Here is a 19,436-nt window from a genome sequence, read left to right as displayed (position 1 = left end):
TAGCTTAAGTGTGGAATCAGTTCCTCCTCATCTCTTCTTTTTGCACTTATTTTTTCTGAGGTCAGAGATGTTATCCAATACTGTCTCAGACATTCTAATTAAGAAAAACAATCTAATTTCCCTTTGCTATGTTCTCCATTTGGTGCTAAATCAAATATAATGTTAGATGATTTAAATTTGGAAAACCCACATATGTGCTACACTTCTTGTTTTAAATTTTGAGTGAAATAAATAGCAAGATTCTTATGTGATTAAACTCAGAATACATTGTTAAATTGCTGTAAAATTTTCCATTATAAGCTCCTGTTTTAGTTTATTTATAAATTTACCATACTTCAGTCATTGAGGATAAATTTTTTCTTGCTTGGCTTTTCGCCTCAGGCTGAATTTTCATTCAAACTCATGTAAAAATGTGTCAGCAATTTCCAAAATCTAGGTCAGTGAGCACTATGTTGGAGCATTGTATTTTTTCAGTGCTAATACCAGTTCATTCTGAGCTTATGTGTTTGGGTTTTTTTTTATTTGTTTGTTTTTATTTTTTATATTTGCAAGGAAGTCCAAGCAAATTTATTTAAGTTGTGTGAAAATTTCAGCATAGACATTTATTACAAAGACATATTTCATTCTTATTTTTGTTTTCCAGGTGAATCCAGTATCCTATTAAGAAAAACAAAATATGTGATATTTTAATTGCAAAGTATGACATAAACCAAATAAAATACTGATTAAAGTAGAATGGGCAGCTCTAGGTTCAGCATTTTTCAGCTGAAGAGTGCCTGACTTAACTGATTTAAAAATGATTTTATATAGTTTGTCATGTTTGTTATATATACAAAAATATTTTATTAATTCTAGTTTGTTTCTCAGAAACTTCACCATATGGCCAACTTGGCTTATTTCTAATCCTAACATAATTCTTCCATTTAATCTTTGAGGGCTCGAGAAATGGTATATGTTAAGCCATTTGCAAAAAATAAAGTATATATCTAGGTAAATAAATCTGGAAAAGACGTGTAGGTGATGAAGTGTTGTTTATGACGAGGTTCCAGGATTATATGCAAATTTGAATATAAAAGCATTTGGAGAGGGAATCAAAAGTTCACATTTAACTACCAAATACCATTGACTATCACAGAGCTTTTTCAAAATTTTTTACCTGTCCCATCCAAAATTGACAACATACTCATGCTGGCTTGAAGTATTTTGCACAGTGGTTTCACTTGCTAGTACAGATATAAGATGTAACAGCATGCTACAATTTCTGCAAAAATTCACAGCCTAAGGCCTTCTGGATATAAGGAAAAAATGTTTTTCTTTGGTATGGTATTAGATGTCCTAAAGTAATTGAATGAGTCATCCTGTCCTTCATGTAGTAGCATATTGCTGCTATGTTCTTCACAGCCTGGTTTTTAGTGTAAATTAGCTGTCCACATTCCTTAAAGGCTTTGAAAAATTTCCTTGCAGTTTGTTTCTACTGTACTGCTAATTGTTATCAGCAATTATTTACCTATTATGACAGGAAATGTATTTCAATAAAGCAAACACATGCAAAGACATAATGAAATTAGTGAAGTTTGGAATGATTTTTCCTAAAGACATGAACCTATATTTTAATGAGGAAATATTTAACCAAGAAAAAATATGTTTGCACCCCTATTAAATTACATTTGCTGCCAAACCGGTGAAACGAGTGTATGCAAAAATATTACTATGTTTGTGTATAAAACTCACAGTTGTCTTCCAACCAGGGTTATGTTTTCTGTGGTTTACTTGAGTACAAAATCTTAAATATTGCAAAGAAAATAATTCCCCTGAAACTGAAACTGAAACTGGCAAAAGCTCTAGTCTTTCAAAAGTGGAGTTTGACAAGGAATATATTTATCTGAATTGTTGTGTATTACAACCCTGTCCATAAACACGGTCCAAAAGTTAAATGGTCAGTAGAGTCCATAAGGATACAAATTTGCCTGCTTCTAGCTGGACGTGTACGTGATTGTTTTCAGCAGCTGTTCCTTCTGAAATTACTTTTTTATTAAAAGAGATGTATTCCTATTAATCCATCTTGTGGCTGAAGTAACATCTAAAAATAAAGAAAAAGAGAGCATGGAAAGCAATATGCTAGCCATTTATTGATAATAATAGAAAGCATTTCTGTCAAGAGCTGAAAATAATTTCCTCCATCAGAAATCTTAGAGCCACTGTGCTTATGTCATGGAATTAAAACAAATATGAAAGTTGCTGAATAATTATATTTGTTGCCAAATCGTGATCCAAAATCTGAAGACTTACTCAAAGACAAAGCATGTCTCTTGCTCCTGGAATAAAATATTGACACTGAGAAGATCTATACAAGATCCAGTGTCTGTTACTCAGAGATAAAATTCATTTTTTGTTTTTACAAAAATTTTCTTCAATTACTTTTGCAGAATAAAATGTGTACATAATACCAGGAGATTACAGATTTACCATTTAATTTTCTGTTTTTATATTTCTAGTAATTCACAGAGAAAAGCCTCAAAAACAAGAAAGAAATGAAAGGAAGGAACATCTGAAAGGTATGTATTTAACACTTGATCTTTTTTTCTTTTTATCACAGTCTCAAAACTGCCAGATTTGTTGACCCTAGGCCTTTCTGTAAATCCCAATTGTGTTTGAGAGTGGAGAAGGTTCTGTAAAAGCCTGGTGGAAAGAGAATGAGGATTTTAAAGACACTTTGGATTCAGCACTCTGCAGAAAATCTAAAATTATATTCATAAATTAATAAGTTTTTACTGTATTATTTACTTATGTAAAATATGCCCAAAGCATAAACAGATGCCTTTTATTCTTATTGAATAACTCCAAGAAAAATATTTTTCTTTAAGCATAATTCTGAGCAAAATGTAGTGCCTAAATCACATAAACATAACATGAGGACTTCCTTTAATAATTTTTTTTCCCCAAACTCATTTTGGAGGTAATAAAGGGAGAGCATTAGAGAGAATCTGTTGATTTGCTGTTAGTGAATGCCAGTATTTTGTCGAAACCTGCCTACTTGTCAAAACACTACAAGGCTTCTGTGAACATGACTTTTACATAAAACCTTGATTAATGAAGTGTCAGACTGGAGGAAAAAACTCATTTTAGAAGAGCAAATAGGTGTATGGCCATAAGGAATCATCCAAAATACGGAAAGACTAATAAGATCTAGCCACTGCTAATTTATTTCAGAAAAAGAAGACAACTCTCACAACAAAAGTGAATATGTACTTTCTAAAATTTGTGCTTGACTAGATCTCTCTAGTTGTCTCCAATTGGAGCTTTTCCATTTTATATAAATAATTCAAATTTCAAGAGTTAGAAAGTCTAACTAGAGATTAATGACAGGCACATAACTTCAGGTGTTTATTAGAGTGAATATTTATTACTAGAAAATGGAATAGTTGTAACAAAAGAACATTTTATCTGAGATTTGGCAAAATGACAGATCAAAGACTATCATGTCTCATATTACAACATGAATGTACCATTGACTTTTTTTTTTTTTTTTTTTTTTTTTTGAGAAAAAGAGAAATGATTTGATTTCCTTTGAATGAGAAGAATTTAATGTTTTAAAATATTTCTACGGGCAGGGGAAAATGTTTGTAGAACCTGAGCAAATGAAGAAGAATAAGGATTTTTAAGGCTTCTCCCAATTTTTATGATTTCTCAGTTTTATCTAGTGAACTAGTGCTACAATTACTCCAATAATGCTACTGTGGATAGAAATATTCTGCATTTGCTGTAATAAGGAAGATTGGTCTAGTTGGTACATTTCATATTAAAATTATGACTGTAGATATGTGTCTTTCTAAGGCTCTCTTTTTTTTTTTAGAATGCCTGGAGGAACACAAAATTTTCACTGAATCCCCATATTTTTCTACTTTTCCTACATTCTCTTTTCAGGATTAGCATATGGAGATAGTAAACAGCATCTTAGTCTAATTTCTAATTAATTTCTCCTTAGTTTAAAGAGAAAAAGAAAAGTTATCTAATGACACAGAGGATAAATAGCTGCCCTTAAAAATGACTCAGTCAGGTATGTCAGAAACTCACTCTGAGGTATTCCATCGCTGTACTGCTAAAAAAACATGAGAGCGAGTGTTCCCTGCTCTTCTTTTTTTTTCCAGTCACATATGAAATTCAGGCTACTGTTAAAGATCTTCCTTATTTGCTCATGTTTGGCCAAAGAATTTTACTTGAGTGGGATAAAATCCCCACAGGAGATATAATTAAAACCAGCCTGCAGTTTCATGGCTGATTTTTCTGAAGTGCTCTTAAATCCTCATGCTTATTTTGAAATAATTTTTCATTATTTTCATCGTCTTGAAAATTGCTGTTTGAAATTCTAAGAAAGGTGAGTGGGAAATATTACGTGATTGACTGAATATCACAATGCAGTTTCCACTGTCAAAAAGTTGGTTTTGTCTTTGCACATACTGGGCAGCTAATTATGGCTTTGGGATCATCATTTGTCAGCAGGTGATCTCAGCTAGTGTTACTAGCTAACCATATCTATTACTAGCTATCCATATCCACTGCTAGTTATCCATCCCAAGCCAGCTGGCATGTGACAGAAGTGCCATTTGTGCATGTGGCACTCTAATGCTCCAAGATTAATTCCAGAGTTTTATGAGACTTTGCCTGACAGAAAATGGAGGGGTCCATATGATGTACTGCTTCTAGTGCAGGGAGCAGCATTTACTATGAGCTCTGTCTTTGTCCTTGACAGCTTTCTGAAAAACAGTCTTCAGGAACAGACAGTTGCAAAAATTGTTCATACTGTAGAAAACAGTTGGGGAATGTAACCATGATTTGGAAGCAGTGACTTAGCTACTGTTGCCTAATAATAACCGTATATGGTGTGTGCTGTGCAGATATGCATAGGATAACACATTAATAACACAACTTGTCATTTCATCTCAAATGACTTAACTTGGAATAATTACTTTTTATTCTTAAGTTTCTTGTTCAACGTTTTATATGAAAACTTTTCTTCTTTTCTAGTGACACACAAAGACAGATCAGAAAAACCTGAAAAAAGGGAGAGGCATACAGGTACAGATTTAATGTTAGGATTCATATTTTGTGGTAACCCAGGAATAATTTTCTACTTCACTTCTTTACACGTATCTTTGCAAATGGAAAAAATATGATAGAACTTTTAGTAGAAATCATGAAGCTGTGTAAGGGTTTGCAAACATATGAACTGACAAGAATGTTGCATACCTCATGCATGTTTTTTGTTTGCTTTTTCTGTTTTACTTAGGTTGGTTTCTTTGTCTTGTTTTTTTCTTTTTTTGTGTGTGTGTATTGTTGGTTGTTTTTTTTTTCTTTTTTTTTTTTTAGAGAGAGATGATATATTTAATACTCTGGTTTACTATAATTTCTCAGTAATCTCTGAGTATTTCCAGCATTCACAGTACATATGGTTACTAAGAAAATATGGTAATCCAGGAAAAATCTCTAACATCAAAAGAGAAAAAACGTAAACAAATGTAATGCAGCAAGCCGTGCGGGGAATAAATACACAAACAAGAAAATAGCAATAAACAAACATTTTAATTACAGTACTGACTAGACCTATTTCATAGTCATTGAAATGACCAGAACTGATATTTTAAGCATTTACTTGCAAAAAAAATGATATCTAGTATTTATTTTATCTTCAAGAATTCTAAGTTTCATGTGAAACATCGTCACAAGCCTGGAAGATAAATAACAATGCTCACACATACATTTCTGTGTTCTCAGTGTAAACTCATATGCCAAAGTCAAACAACTAGCTGAATGTTTTCACACATCTGGTCCTTGTAGGGTTTGTCAGCGAATAAGAACGTGTATAGATATCAGTTCTGGGCACCTGTGAATAGGTTACTGTATAAACATAAACTAACAAAAAATTATAAAGTCAGATTCCACAGTGGAAAATATTTCAAAATATGCACCACTAAATGACTACTGCACAATCAGGTGTATTTTAACCAGAAAACTTGTCACTTTAGTGTACTTTATTTCAATTTGTGAAGTGGAAATTAAAAGCAAACAAGAAGCCCCAAAGAGCATTAGTTATAATGCCACTGCAATTAGATATGTAATTAATTATAGTGTTCAATCATTCATGGCTGAAAAAACTGTTAGTTATTATGTGGAGATCAGAAAGTCCTTCAGAAAGAAATATCCAACAAAGTAATAACCAAGAAAGCTCAAAAATAAGAATGAACCGAAGTATACCATTACCCAAAAAAATAATAAACAAAAATATGCACAACCCCTGGCTACTTTCTGTCATTGGATTACAGTTGTGCTAGAAAGTCCCTTCTTTTCCCAGCCAATGACAAACCTCAAAGGTACTACATGAATCTTTGACAATTCTGGTTGTATATTTTGACACCATCAGCAGACAGCTGCAGCTGATTTAGTCTTTCTGGTCATGGTGCCTAGATTGTTCTTAATCCTCTTCTTTTTCTCACTCATTTGCAAAACTTCTCTTTTTTAACATCAGTTAATATTGCTCTTACTTATTTTTAGTGATCCACAGAGAGAAATCTGAAAAGCCAGAAAAGCATGAAAAAAAAGCACCTTCTAAAGGTAACAATAATTATTATTGAATATTGTACAATTTTAGATTTTTATCACTTGTGTATTTGGGGAATGTGTGAAGATGAGATGTAATGTTTAAAACTGTTTTCGTCCCCATAGTACAGTCCGTGGCAGCTCTCACTTTTACTTGAGCAGATCTTAATCATCCTCTAAGTGAAGTCTACAGTGTATATTTCTTGTTTAGTTCTCTTGTTTAGATGCACAGATCCCCCCCAATCAGCTTTTCCCATGCTCTCATTTTTCAAGACAAATATTTATTATTGCTTGGTATTTGAATTTTTTTGCTCTTAAGCTTTCTTAATTATCTTAAGTGTTGTTTTGTTGTGTTCTTTGTTTTTTGTTTTTTTTTGAAAGAACCAGATATTTCTACAATGAAGTTAGATTCTAGTCTTTGCTTAATTTTATTCAGTCAAACCACAAAAAAAATACAATACAATGTATCTTAGTATCAGCCTTTTATGGAATTTGATAATCTTTATGGCAATCTGATGATAATGGGAAACACAAAATAATTAGGAGTGATTTTACTCTGTCCAGAGAATAGAGACTCAAATGTTAAAACTTTAGGTGGCAATGAAGAGAGAGAAACTGTAATGACATAAAGACTTTAAAGACTGAAAAATAACAGTTATGGGGAAATGAGTATGCTCGAATCTAGGCTAAATTCAGGGAACAAATATTCCAGAAAAGACTTGCAGCTACATCCCCTGTTGTGAGATTTTTTTTCTATGCCCAATAAAAAAGAGCTCTTCAAACACTGTTAAATATTCCAGAAAATTTCAGTAATATTGTCAATGGTTTTACAGGCTGGTTCAGCCCAGTTCCATGACCAGTAGGGTGGAGGGGTTCATGAATCTACACTTCTGGAAAATCATTAAAAAGAGTGGCAACGATCTGAGAAGAAACAAACTACTTTAATACATATGGTACTGGAATGGAAGATAACACACTACGATACAATATAATTAGAACTGAAACTAACTAATCAAATATAGTGAGAGAGAGCGTCCGAAAGGTGGAAAGGCCTCAACATAGCGCAGGTGAGACACACAGTCAGGATGAGCAGCAGGGACGAGAGAGAGCCGAAAAAAGGACAGGTCAGGTTATCTACCAGGGCTTATATCCCCTCTCTGAATGCAAAGTCCTCTGGGGTATGTAGTTCTTCTCTTCTGGACAGGTACCTGGAACTGGAGCATTGACTCTTTAACTCCCAGTGCACTACATGATGTTATGATGAGGAATACTGATAACCAGAAGTCATAAAACCATGACAAATATAAGTTATAATCAAAGAGATCTTGTAAGAGTGAACTTAAAAATAGAAATAGAAATAGAAATAAAGAAAAATATCAGTCGTAGGACATATAGATAGCAATTCCAAGCTGAAATTCAGTTAGAGTAGTATCATTTGCAAGAGGGGTAATTAACTGTCAAGCCTATTTTGTATCCAGCAATGTATCTGGACAGCAAATACAAAAGGAAAGATAGAAGTCACTTCATAGCATTTTGACTGCCTTTCTGGGACATCCATCGTGTACATGTACTTCCTTGTGCAGACATGAACTCTCTCAGATATAGCTCTGAAGTGAGCACAACATTGTGGCTGTGTTCACAGCAAATCCAGGTTAAGAAACCCCTTTTTCTGTCAGAATAATGAGACTAGTGTAGTCACACAGATTACTGTTGGCTTGAGCACAGGCAGAACAAGCCTATGTTTACTCAGAGCTTGTGCAGAACAAGTTTATGACATTTGGAATATACAATACAAACATTCTGTAAAAATCTTCATTTCTGTGTAATTGCAATGTCCTCTGCTTAGGTGATTCTCAGTAGGTATTTTGAAGCTTTTCAACCTAGTGAACCTGAGAAAAAAGAAGAATTTTACAAAACAAACAAACAAACATGAGTTGTAAAGAAACGTGAAACTTTCAGGAAAGCTGTTGTGTTTTAACAATTTTTTCAAATTTTAAAATTTCAAATTTTCTCATTTGTTTGTTTGTTTGTTTGTTTGCTTGTTTTTAAAATTTTCCTAATATACAACTGTACTCATTTCTAGTAGTTCAGAAACACAAACTTGAAAGACATGAAAGAACTGAAAAGAAGCCTCCTCCCAAAGGTATTTATTTATTTATAATTTTTTTTTTAACTAGAATTTACTTCAAAATTTATAAACTCTATTTAATTGGAGTAGAGAATAGAATGTATATGAAAAATCATCTACGTTACACTAAAATTTGAATGAATTAAAACTTCTTAAGAGGAAACAGAGGTTAGTTTTATGCATAAACCATTTGAACCTGTTGAAATTTCAATGACTGAAATCCAAAGAATCAAGGAGTGTTTGATTGGTAGTTTCTAGTTTCAAATCTCTTGTGATGGGCAAGGTTGCCACCCACTATATCAGTCTGCCCAGGGCCCCATCCAACCTGGTCTTGAACATCTCCAGGAATGGTGCACCTACAGCTTCTCTGGACAAGCTGTGCCAGTTCCACATGACTCTATGAATAAACAACTTCCTTCTAACATATAACCTAAGCCTCTCCTCTGTTAGTTTAAAACCATTCACTTTTGACCTATCACTATCTGCCCAAGTGTCACTCTCCTTCCTTATATACTGAAAGACCACTGTAAGGTATGTAAGATATTTGGAAACCCCTTCACTCTGCTGCTGGGCACATTATGAATAGTCCTGTCTCAGAACAAATGTGGGAATGTGGTCAAAGAAAGACTCAAAAACACAAGACTTCTTGATCAGAAACCTAAACCTATCCAAAAAAGCTACAATAGCCATTTAAAAAAAAAAAAAAAAAAAAAAAAAAAAAAAAAAAAAAAAAACCATAAAAACAAAAAAATGTTCACATATAGTATTTCTGTCTAAACAAGTTTGGCTTTGAGGAATTATAGTTTTCATCAGATCTAAACAATATGTTGATGAAAAATATTCATTAATAACCACACAACACAAGATAAAATGTTATTATTATTTTTGGGGAAAAGAATGACACTGAAATTTTGACTTGATTACTTGCAGAGGAGAAGAAAGTAAAGCACACCAAAGTGGAAACAAAAGTTAAAAAGGAAGTGAAGGATGGAAAAGGAGAAGCAAAGACGACCGAGAAGATCAAGCAGACAGAGACTAAAACAACAGAAGTTGGGTTAATAAAGGCCAAACCGAAATTCAAGGAGGAGAAAGCTCTTCAGCCTCTTACTAAATCGGAAAAGAAAGGTAAACAGTATGAGGAGGAAACAGACGAAGATCTTAAAAAAGTAGTAGAAATAAAGGAGAAAGAAGGAAGTTAGAACTGGCAAGGACCAAAATCCACCCATGAAAAAGAAAAGAGCAAAACAAATTCCAGCTGAATCTCAGGTTGTTAGATGGAAACTATCAAGAATAAAATAAGTTTAATGCAAATAACTGTTTTTTCATGGCTAAAGATTCATTTTTAGTTTGAATCCTCCTTTACCAAGGACCAATGTCCCCAGTAGGCTGGAGTCTTCATGGATTTGCTCAGTAGAATGTTATTTTTTTTACAAAATTTACTTTGGAAAATACCAACTGCCCAAAAATCTGTTGCAAATTCTGTTTATTTTCTCTATCTCCATGTCCTCATTAACAATTATAAAAGTAGCAGCAAATGAAAGAATGTGTAATCATTTGTATTGCATCAGAGTATGTGAGACATTGCCATGTACTGTATGACATAATTATATGCCTGCCTGATGTTATTTGATATGATTGCATTCCAAATTTCTCCTAAAAAGGAAAGAAATGCCATTTCCTTGATGAAAGGAAGAAATCAAATTATAAAATAAGGAATCAACATGCATCAACACAAAATGCAGCTGTTAGTTATATGCTCCTCTTTCTCAGTCAGCCTCAGATGTTGCACTCCCAAGTCATTATGAATGCTCTGTCCCTCGATAAACCTCTAACTATTCTAGTGAATTAGATTCAACTTTGTATGCATGAAGTAGAAGCTGACTTTCTGTAAGAACTGCCACAGCAGCCACAGGACTATTCTGACATTAATACAGTTAGCTCTGCATTGCACAGCACACCTATCTGATCATTTCAACTGATAACCACAAATAAATTATTGTGGCTGAGCATCAAAACAGCTATTGCTACACAGCTATCCCTATCTGAATGTCTGAATCTAAAGGGGCAAACCCTCCAAGAACGTCATACTCATAAGTTCTGGACGCCGTAGGGGTTGTTTAAATTATGTATTTCTAGAAATCTGAAAGGGGAGTTTTTGAGACAAAGCCCCTTTCTGACATGTGTAGTATACTGAGAGAGCATTATTTTATACAATTTATACAAATAAATGTATTTTAGTTAATTCCGGTTTTCACTTGAAATACTGCAGCCCTTGAGGTATAAAATCAAAGCAGCATCATTCATAACGTTCAGATGAATGGAAAAGTCCAGCAAACTGTTGAATTGCCATTGGGATGTGCAAACCTCTTTTAGTTTTTGTTTGCTATGACAAAGTTTTGGTAAACAGTGGAATTCACTTTATACTGTTCAGGTTAAAGCTCTCAAAAAGCAACAGTTGTGCAGATGAGGTACTTTATTCCCTTGATAGAAAACGTGTTTAAAGTGAGTCGGGATCAAAGAGAGAAATAGATGGAGGTGAAATAGATAGAGGAGGGGTGTGGTTTGTTTGTTTTTTTTTTCTTTTAACTGATAAAAATTAGGAAAATGATCAGTTTTAACATCAAAGATTAAGATATCACTTTGTAAGTCTGCTTTAGATTGTGACCCCAGGGACTGTGCACTGAACCACAGCAGGTGGAAGTGGAAATGAACAGCTGGAGCATAGAAAGAAAGGAGTCTCTTAAAATGTCCTCATTACTGGAGATAGAGTCACATACATTCAGTGAATGCTGCCTCTTTCACTTCTGTTCCTTTCACCCGCAAACTGCCGCTATCCAACCAGATACTCTCAGAAAATTCAGATCTACATTTCAGACTCACTGTGGCCCATGATGATCATAATTTTTAATTTAAAATGCTTTAACCAGTGTTCCCTGATCTTGCAATCCTTACTTTTCCTTGTTCGAGGGAGTGGTTTAGCCAGCATTTCCTGAAGACTGTAAAAAGAATTGCAGTAAACATAAATAGGAGTTGTTATGACGCTCCCACTGTTATATCAGTCCTCAATGAAATTAAAATTAGAAAAGATAGTCTGTTTCCCAGGTAAATCTGATGAGGTCAAGTGACAAAGGAATACCCGTGACTGTTTTTATTAATAAGAATTTAGCTCCAAACATTGAGATGAACTTTCAATCATCAGGTGAAAATCTGTATCACCACGATAGACTTACAAGTTTAAAACTATCGTGAAATTCTCATTTGAGCAGGAGAGTTTAAATTGAAATTAATTTTTAGCCATGAAGTGTTGTTTGGAGAATCGTACTCATTTAAAATTCCCAATGTTTCAGTCTTTGCCAGTTGGCAGAATTGAACTTTAATAGAATGTTACTGTGCACCTTATTATTTCATATATACTAGAAATACTATTTGTGTTGTTCAGTTTAGAATTTTGCCTTCAGTTTTCTTTACAAGTCCCATTTTTCAGGAGTTGAGTTACTAAAAGAAGATTATTACAAAGTCTTTCTTTCCAGGTGTGGTTAAAACTATTATTACTATTTTATGTTTATTCAGAAAAATAATTCTTTTATATTTATCACAGAAAAAAAAATGTCTATTTTGATCCTTGTTTGTATTACTATCATTAAAAAACATATTATTTTAGTATCAAGGGAACTGTGTGAACTGCTAAGTCCCCCAGGCTATGCCTGTATCATAACTTAAATAGATTCAGCACAAGCTTGTGCTCTGTCCTGTGACAGTCCATACAGCTTATGTGCCCTGACAGTTTAGTCTCATTGCCTTTTAGCAGTCTCTTATACAACGCCTGGAAATAATCCAGAGGCTCTTCCAAATTGGCAGCATGGATAAAGACAGACAGCCTCCCAGCAAAATGGGGGTAAGGAAAATTCAGGTTTCTGGGCATGAGCTGTGCCCTGCCATTTTCTCTCAGGGCTAAACAATTAACTGTGGTCATTTTTATCATACAGACATAAGCTGATTGACTAACTCACTGAGGTCCTATTTCCAAGCATGTTGAAGTCAGTAAGCTGACTTCAGAGGGGCTTACTGAGAATACTTTTTCCTGCTACTACTTTCCTCTCTAACCAACCCCCTCTCCATGACAGAAAATTAGCACATAGGCTTAGTACAGATATTGCAGCCAAAATGTTCAGATTCCTTAAGGACGGAATCCAAGACTGGAGCTGATAAAAATGGTAAATTTGAATTCCTAAATTCAAAATCAGAAACTATTATGGATAATCATTAAAAGTTTAAAAGCACTCATGGACTTGTGTATGTTCTGGCAAGTTTGGCCCAAGTCCTTCAATTCTAACTAGAAGTCCTGGCAATTTAGTAATAGGAAACAGCTGCATGGGCTCTAATGGACTATAGAAACAATTGGTTTAACTACTGTTGATGCTCTAGTGAACTCTGTAAGAAAGTAAATAATAAAATTTTACATTATGATTTTATATTTTCTTTTTTATCATTATTATTTTTTTACATTTGAAGCATTTCAAAGTCCGTATAATACTGTTTTGAAGATGGCAAAGAGAAAGAGTGGCCTTACAGGTGTGCAGGAATGGGATGCAACTGGAGATGGAGAATGTAGCTTATGTAACCTTACCTTGGAAGTATGTGGTAACTGTATAGGACAGACAGATTAATTTGCTCAGCCCCTTTATTCAAAAGCTGTTGTAAACTAACACAGCTAACCAAAGCTGGCATTTCATCATCATCATTAACGCTGGAAGACAGTGTCCCTTGTAGTCAAGTGGGACAACATATTTTTCCAGCCAACTGGAGAGTTCAGCAAAAATATTGTAATTCATTTGCACTCAGTTATATAAAGATTCTTAATCTTAGCAATTTTGATTGAAGTCTACCTCTCTGATTATATATAAAAGAAATCAGTAGACAATCAACATTTCTGAATTCTGAGTTTCATGTAGATAAAGAAGCTGAATAGCAAAGTTTTACTATTTATAACCAAATTTATTATATGCATTATATATGTCTATGTAAAGATATATGTAAAGATTTTGGAAAATAATTATGTAGCGAAATGATAAAATTCAGTTGAAAATGTCATTGCTGCAGAAGTGTAAGTACACAGAGTTCTTTTTATATTCTCATTCAATAAGCTTACATATTGATTATACTGTTAACGCAGTATTAACAAAATACTGTGATATAAAAGTTTATTGAATTTTGCTATTGTCTTATTGAGACAATATAAAATGGATTTGCAGGGATATGAAATATTCTTTGGACCATATAGTAGTTTGGATTGTGCCTCTGTGGGGAGCAAGATAGTACATTGCTGAACTGGTCCACACATTGCAGGCCAGAAAGAAGAGGTAGTGACTCTGAGGTAGCTCTTAAGTACTTGACTGGGTGGCTCACAGTTATATCTGTACAATAAATTGACTCTTTCTGAAAATGTCTAGAAGTCAAGTCCAGGGGGGAAAAAAAACCAAAATAAGTAAGAATATGCAAAAATATCCCCCAAGTGAGTCTTTACATTGCCAAACTATATCTTCATCATTAAGTAGAAACAACAGTTTAATTTGCTTTCTTCATTACTCTTTTTTCCTCTTTCATCTGTTAGATCAATATGCGTTCTGTCGCTATGTGATTGACATGTTTGCGCACAGGGATTTTTATCCAGGTACTTTCCTACATCATTGAACTCCTAATATTCTTCTGTTTTCCTGAGAATTTCTGCTTCTTTATGCATTGGAAGTGTGATTTGTGTTGTTGAAAGATTTCACAAGTGCAAAAAATTGTGCGAATAGTTTTAATAAAGCATAAGATCTAATGGCTGTCTTATTAAAGCTTTTAATTTTCTGTCTACTATGCATGAATTAAAAATAAGGTTATGTTAAAAGTAGAGTCAAATGAAGCCTGTAGAAATTGCTAAAATATTCCATGCTTTTTTGTGTGCGTGTGTCTGAAATGCAAGAGAAAGGAACTTATTGTTAATAGCTCATTGCTTTTTTTATCCCTGCAAATAGTAAACCTTAACCCCAAAATGCTTCTAGAAGTGAATTATTGTTGCTCTTAGTATATCAAATATCTTAGCTGAGCAATCACCTCTGTGCTTTATCTTCCCCCTTTCCACATCTCCATGCTTATCTGTTCTAATACACAAAGATCTTAGGCAGATATGTAGCTAAAGCAACTGACCATGACTGAGTACTGTTTTATCATGTTAGATCAATTCAGTTTGCCCAGACTTTATTTGTCACACTTCCTTCTGAAATCATAATGGAAATCATCCAACACAACAGAATAAGATAGAACAACATAATCCTAGAAATGAAAAGCAATGATATTTATAAAATCAGGGATGAAATACGAAGATACATCATAAGCATTACAAGCTTTGTTTTGTCATTATTTGAACAAGAAGATCTCCACTGGTACTCATCTGAAAAGTCTGTGTTTCCTTATCTCTACTTTGTACCTTTGCTCTTCTCTTGGTACGTTCTGGTGCAGTTAAAGCTAGGATACCCTAAGGATGTATACATGCTCTCAAAATGGGGAGAGGGAGGACACAGTTATTTGTGGACAGAAAATGAATAACCTGGGTATTTTAAAGGGAGAATATTGGTTTGGCCTTTTCTCGAAGAATGACAAGGAGAGAGTCATGGTTGCATTAAAAGAGAGAAAAATATATCACCTCTGGGTTTTTTAAAGACAGTTAGTTATGAATAGATGGACTGATCATCTAGCCTCAGATTGTGAGAAATATTAAAAAACCTTCCTGAGACCTTCAGTTTTGCTTTAATTTACAAAATAACATCCTGTACCAGATGTGATTCACCTAATCTCTGGCTTTGTGCAGCTGTATCATTAATAATATACAAGGTGAAGAGATCTGTGGAGCTCTTCAAGTTTTTTCTCTTGGAGTTCTCTTGATGTCTGAAAGCAGCTTTGACAAGTGTCAGAGCTGTTTCTCCAGGCAGCTTCCTGGGCTATTTGGCACTCTACTGAGGCAGAGCAGACCTGCTGTGAGAAGGGCATTTTGGGGAAGATTGCTCTCCAGTTTTTATCTTTCCAGTCAGAAGAAAACTGGAATGACCATGAAGGGAAGTGGAGACAGACAGGGATGCCTGTAGTGAGTTGAATTTCAGAAGATAAAATACACAACTGGCTACTCTTTCTTCCCAGTATTTGCTGTGTGCTACTTCACTATGCTATGACAGAGCTGTGTTGAGAAATCACAGAGCAAACATAGAATAATAAATATTCTGTTGTTATTGGGTGTTCAGTTGCCATTACAGGTAAACAAAAAGAGAAACAGTTCAAGTCCCCAGAAAGCAAAAACAAATTATAGAGATGCTTATATCATTTGATTTCTAAGAAGAGAGTAGCTCCTCAACTTTAGATCTCCAAAAGTCTAGCAGTGACTCCACTGTGAAACAGATGCTTTTTGATTTACAAATCATTTGTTATATGAAAAGTGAAATGTTGTGAACGATTGTTGTGGAAAAGCATGACTTATATTTGTGAAAGTTAAAAAAAAGTATTGCCTTCATAACCAGATTTAGTCAATTCACACTCTGTGAGAAACAGTGTTGAAAAATTCAGACCACATTTCTGAGAAGCAAAGGCCCAGTATGCTTAGTTCTGTGCTATTTGTGAAAGAGAACAAAAAAAAAAAAAGGAAAACTTCTTCACATAAATGTAGTGGCTATTTTGTAAAATATATTCAATGTTTATACCAAACATGAAATTCTATTTCCGAGTTTAAGATCTGTTTCCCATTCATTATATTCTTTAGACACAATATATGGACTATTTCAATTATAGCAATTAATGAAAAAAAATCATATTACTTATTGGCAATATAGAATAATTTTAGGTTTATATAAATATATACTCGATTTTAAAGTAGATACTTAACTTGGCATTTTATATTGATCATATAATTAAAAGCTACACCCACAGGCATGCATTTCCTGAATTACATACACTTTTCAAAATATATCAGTTAATATATTTTTGTAGTCACTTGAACAACATATTGGAGATGAGTTAATGCTCTTGCTTTGCTTTTAAAAAGTAAGACTGATTTTTTATTCATTTACGCAATGTTTTACATTGTTACTGTTGATGTCGCTCTAAAAAACGAATGAAATATTCATTCAGTTATTCCACTGTACACAATGGATCTATAAGACACTGTAGAAAGAGGAATTCTTGCTAAGTTTCTTCATGAAGCATCTACAATCACTTTCTTGTTTCTCTGATCAGTATTTGTCCCCAACATTGAGTAGTTTCATACAAATCCGCCTTTAATTCCTAATAATTATATCAATATAAATTATCTTCCAAGATTTCTGTTTTACATAGTGTAAAAGAGAGTATCCGAGGTCCTCGTAACTTTACAATAGCTATCAGTGGAGTTTTAGCCATTGGCATGGATAGGATTTTCTAGATCAGAAGTCCAATATTTTAGTATCTTGACTGCAAAAATGGCCCAGTCTGAGAAAAGAATATATCACAGTCTTGAACTCTACTACATATAGGATAAAAATCAACTTTCTAGTTTTATCTGACAAAGTACAGAGCTTGAGAATATTTTTTATTTTCTATCTAGCCTGCATATGTGCCAACATTCCAGAAGTACTGTTAAACAATTTTTCCACCACAGGACAGACTTTCTGATCTTATTTATCAGTGGATAAGTGTTATGCAGCCAAGTATGGACAGTATTGTCTGAGCATTAACAAAATCCTTTATCCAAATTGCTTTTTATTCTTTTTTAATTCCTATGAATGAATTTGAATTTCTATCAGGATTTTAAGTTTCATTTATAAAGCTTTAAGACCTACAGGGAGAGACTTGTTTTTAAATAGATGTTGTGACATATTCATTCTGACTGTCACCTCTATTCTTTCACTGACTCTGAAGCCCAAGATACCCTTTCTGATGTAAAATGCTACTGAATTTCTTTTGTCCAGTTTCATGGATAAAGTAATCCACAGATATTTGATAATTTATTTAGTATACTTGAACTTTGTTCTGAGGGATATTTCTGGTGTTCATATTCATATTTCCATGTTATTGGTAGGAGAGAAGATTATATTTTAGCACAAACCTCTAATTTTATTTTTATAACTATTTCCTTGCCTTTTGAGAGTTTGAAATTTTCACTGACACAGATGGTATTTCAGTGACAGTGTCTGGACACTACTTTTGTTTGGAGTACACTTCTCTAACTGGATCCACTGGTGAAGAAAATATTCACCTTCCACAATATTCTACTCCATTGTTTTCCCTGTAATTTTATCACATGCTTCATCCATAATAGTATAAATGACATTTTCTGCATTACTCTGACAGATTATGTTGTTCCAAGAAACTTATTTTCTTTGCAAGTATCTAAAGAAGCAATTATTTTTGTGACCTTTTTTTTTGCATGCCTGCCTCAGCATGTGGTTGTGCATGGTGCATACTGCTGAGTTAAGTGATAAGCATCTTTTGGTTATTTGATTCTAATTTAGCACCCTTGTTTCCTGAAGATATACCAAATATTTCTGTTTAGCTTTTGTTCTTGTTTCAATTACTTGGAAGTTTATTATAGTTAGTTTTAGAATCATAGAATCATTTGAGTTAGAGTTCAGTTGGATGAGACCTTTAAAGATCATCTAGTCCATCTCTTCTGCAATGAACAGGGACACCTACCACTAGATCAGGTTGCTCAGAGCCCCATTCAGCCTGACCTTGAATGTCTTCAAGCATGGGGTATCTACTACCTGTCTGGGCAACCTGTTCCAGTGTCTCATCACCTTAGCATAAAAAACTTTATATCCAGTCTCTCCTCTTTTACCTTGAAACTACTTTACTTTCTCCTATCACAGCAGGCTCTGCTAAAGATTCTGTCCCCTTCTTATAGCCCCGTTTTGATACCTGATGGATTAGTTTTCCTTTACTTTACTGAATTCATTTTACAGTGTTCCAGTTTTGGTTAAAAAACTTGCACTGAACAATACCTTGTCCTCACTAGTGGATGATCTTTAAAGTTGACTCATTGACAATGATTGTAATAATTCAGGAAGCACATATATCACATTATTGACAGTTTAGCATATTTAAAATCTTTGCACTAAAGTATTCAGCTACCTTATGAAGCTTATATCACCAAATGACCATCTCCAAAAACAGCTGTACTGCAAAGGAATGTGACCATAACACTTCATTTCATCAGTCTACCCTCATATGTTCATTGTGTATTTCCAGAGGCCAAAGTAGACAGTCCTGCTAATCTTGTGCTGTTGGCATAACATTTGCAAAGGAGAATTTCATTAAGATTTCTGGCATATGTGTACTGCAAGGGTGTATCTTATAATGGAAAAGTCATCCCACTTTCTCATTAAAAATTAATCCAAGTCTCACTCGAAGTGCAATATGTTAATAAGGAGTATATATATATGCATATATATGTATGTATGTATGTATGTATGTATGTATATGTATATATATATGTATGTATATATGTGTGTGTATGTTTGTATATATATATACACATATATAAAATACAGATAACAAATTCAGGTAAGTTGTGACCAGATTCTGAAAGGAATCCTAGAGTTAGCTTAATTTCTGAAAGAAGTGACAGATTCAATGGCTTCTGTGTCTACGATACTTGTCTCCTTTTTTCCATTGTCAAAAGGTATTCAGTTGTAGAGCAGGGATTATTTCT

General features: G+C 33.8%; 1 protein-coding gene and 1 long non-coding RNA gene across 25 annotated transcripts in view; one reads left to right on the top strand and one right to left on the bottom strand.

Annotated features, from left to right (window-relative positions):
- The window catches only part of TRDN (triadin), a 207,337-nt gene that overhangs the window by 65,172 nt on the left and 122,729 nt on the right, over nt 1-19,436 (top strand). For all 21 annotated transcript variants that reach the window (XM_052677499.1, XM_052677491.1, XM_052677507.1 and 18 more), the window contains 6 exons: nt 2,496-2,555; nt 5,026-5,076; nt 6,550-6,609; nt 8,678-8,737; nt 9,653-9,847; nt 14,334-14,393. In XM_052677499.1, the coding sequence (XP_052533459.1) occupies nt 2,496-2,555; nt 5,026-5,076; nt 6,550-6,609; nt 8,678-8,737; nt 9,653-9,847; nt 14,334-14,393 (486 nt within the window). The remainder of the gene's footprint in view (nt 1-2,495; nt 2,556-5,025; nt 5,077-6,549; nt 6,610-8,677; nt 8,738-9,652; nt 9,848-14,333; nt 14,394-19,436) is intronic.
- The window catches only part of LOC128078126 (uncharacterized), a 47,246-nt gene that overhangs the window by 8,095 nt on the left and 19,715 nt on the right, over nt 1-19,436 (bottom strand). Inside the window, exon 4 of one of the 4 annotated variants that reach the window (XR_008205314.1) lies at nt 7,517-7,808. The exons of 1 other annotated variant lie outside the window; for it this stretch is intronic. This is a non-coding gene — a long non-coding RNA (uncharacterized LOC128078126). 2 more of the 4 variants (XR_008205317.1, XR_008205311.1) reach the window with 2 other exon arrangements.

The sequence above is a fragment of the Tympanuchus pallidicinctus genome, unplaced genomic scaffold (assembly GCF_026119805.1).
Source record: "Tympanuchus pallidicinctus isolate F22 unplaced genomic scaffold, pur_lepc_1.0 scaffold1, whole genome shotgun sequence".
In the NCBI taxonomy this organism is placed as follows: Eukaryota; Metazoa; Chordata; class Aves; order Galliformes; family Phasianidae; genus Tympanuchus; species Tympanuchus pallidicinctus.
This window is presented reverse-complemented; position numbering and strand designations above follow the sequence as displayed.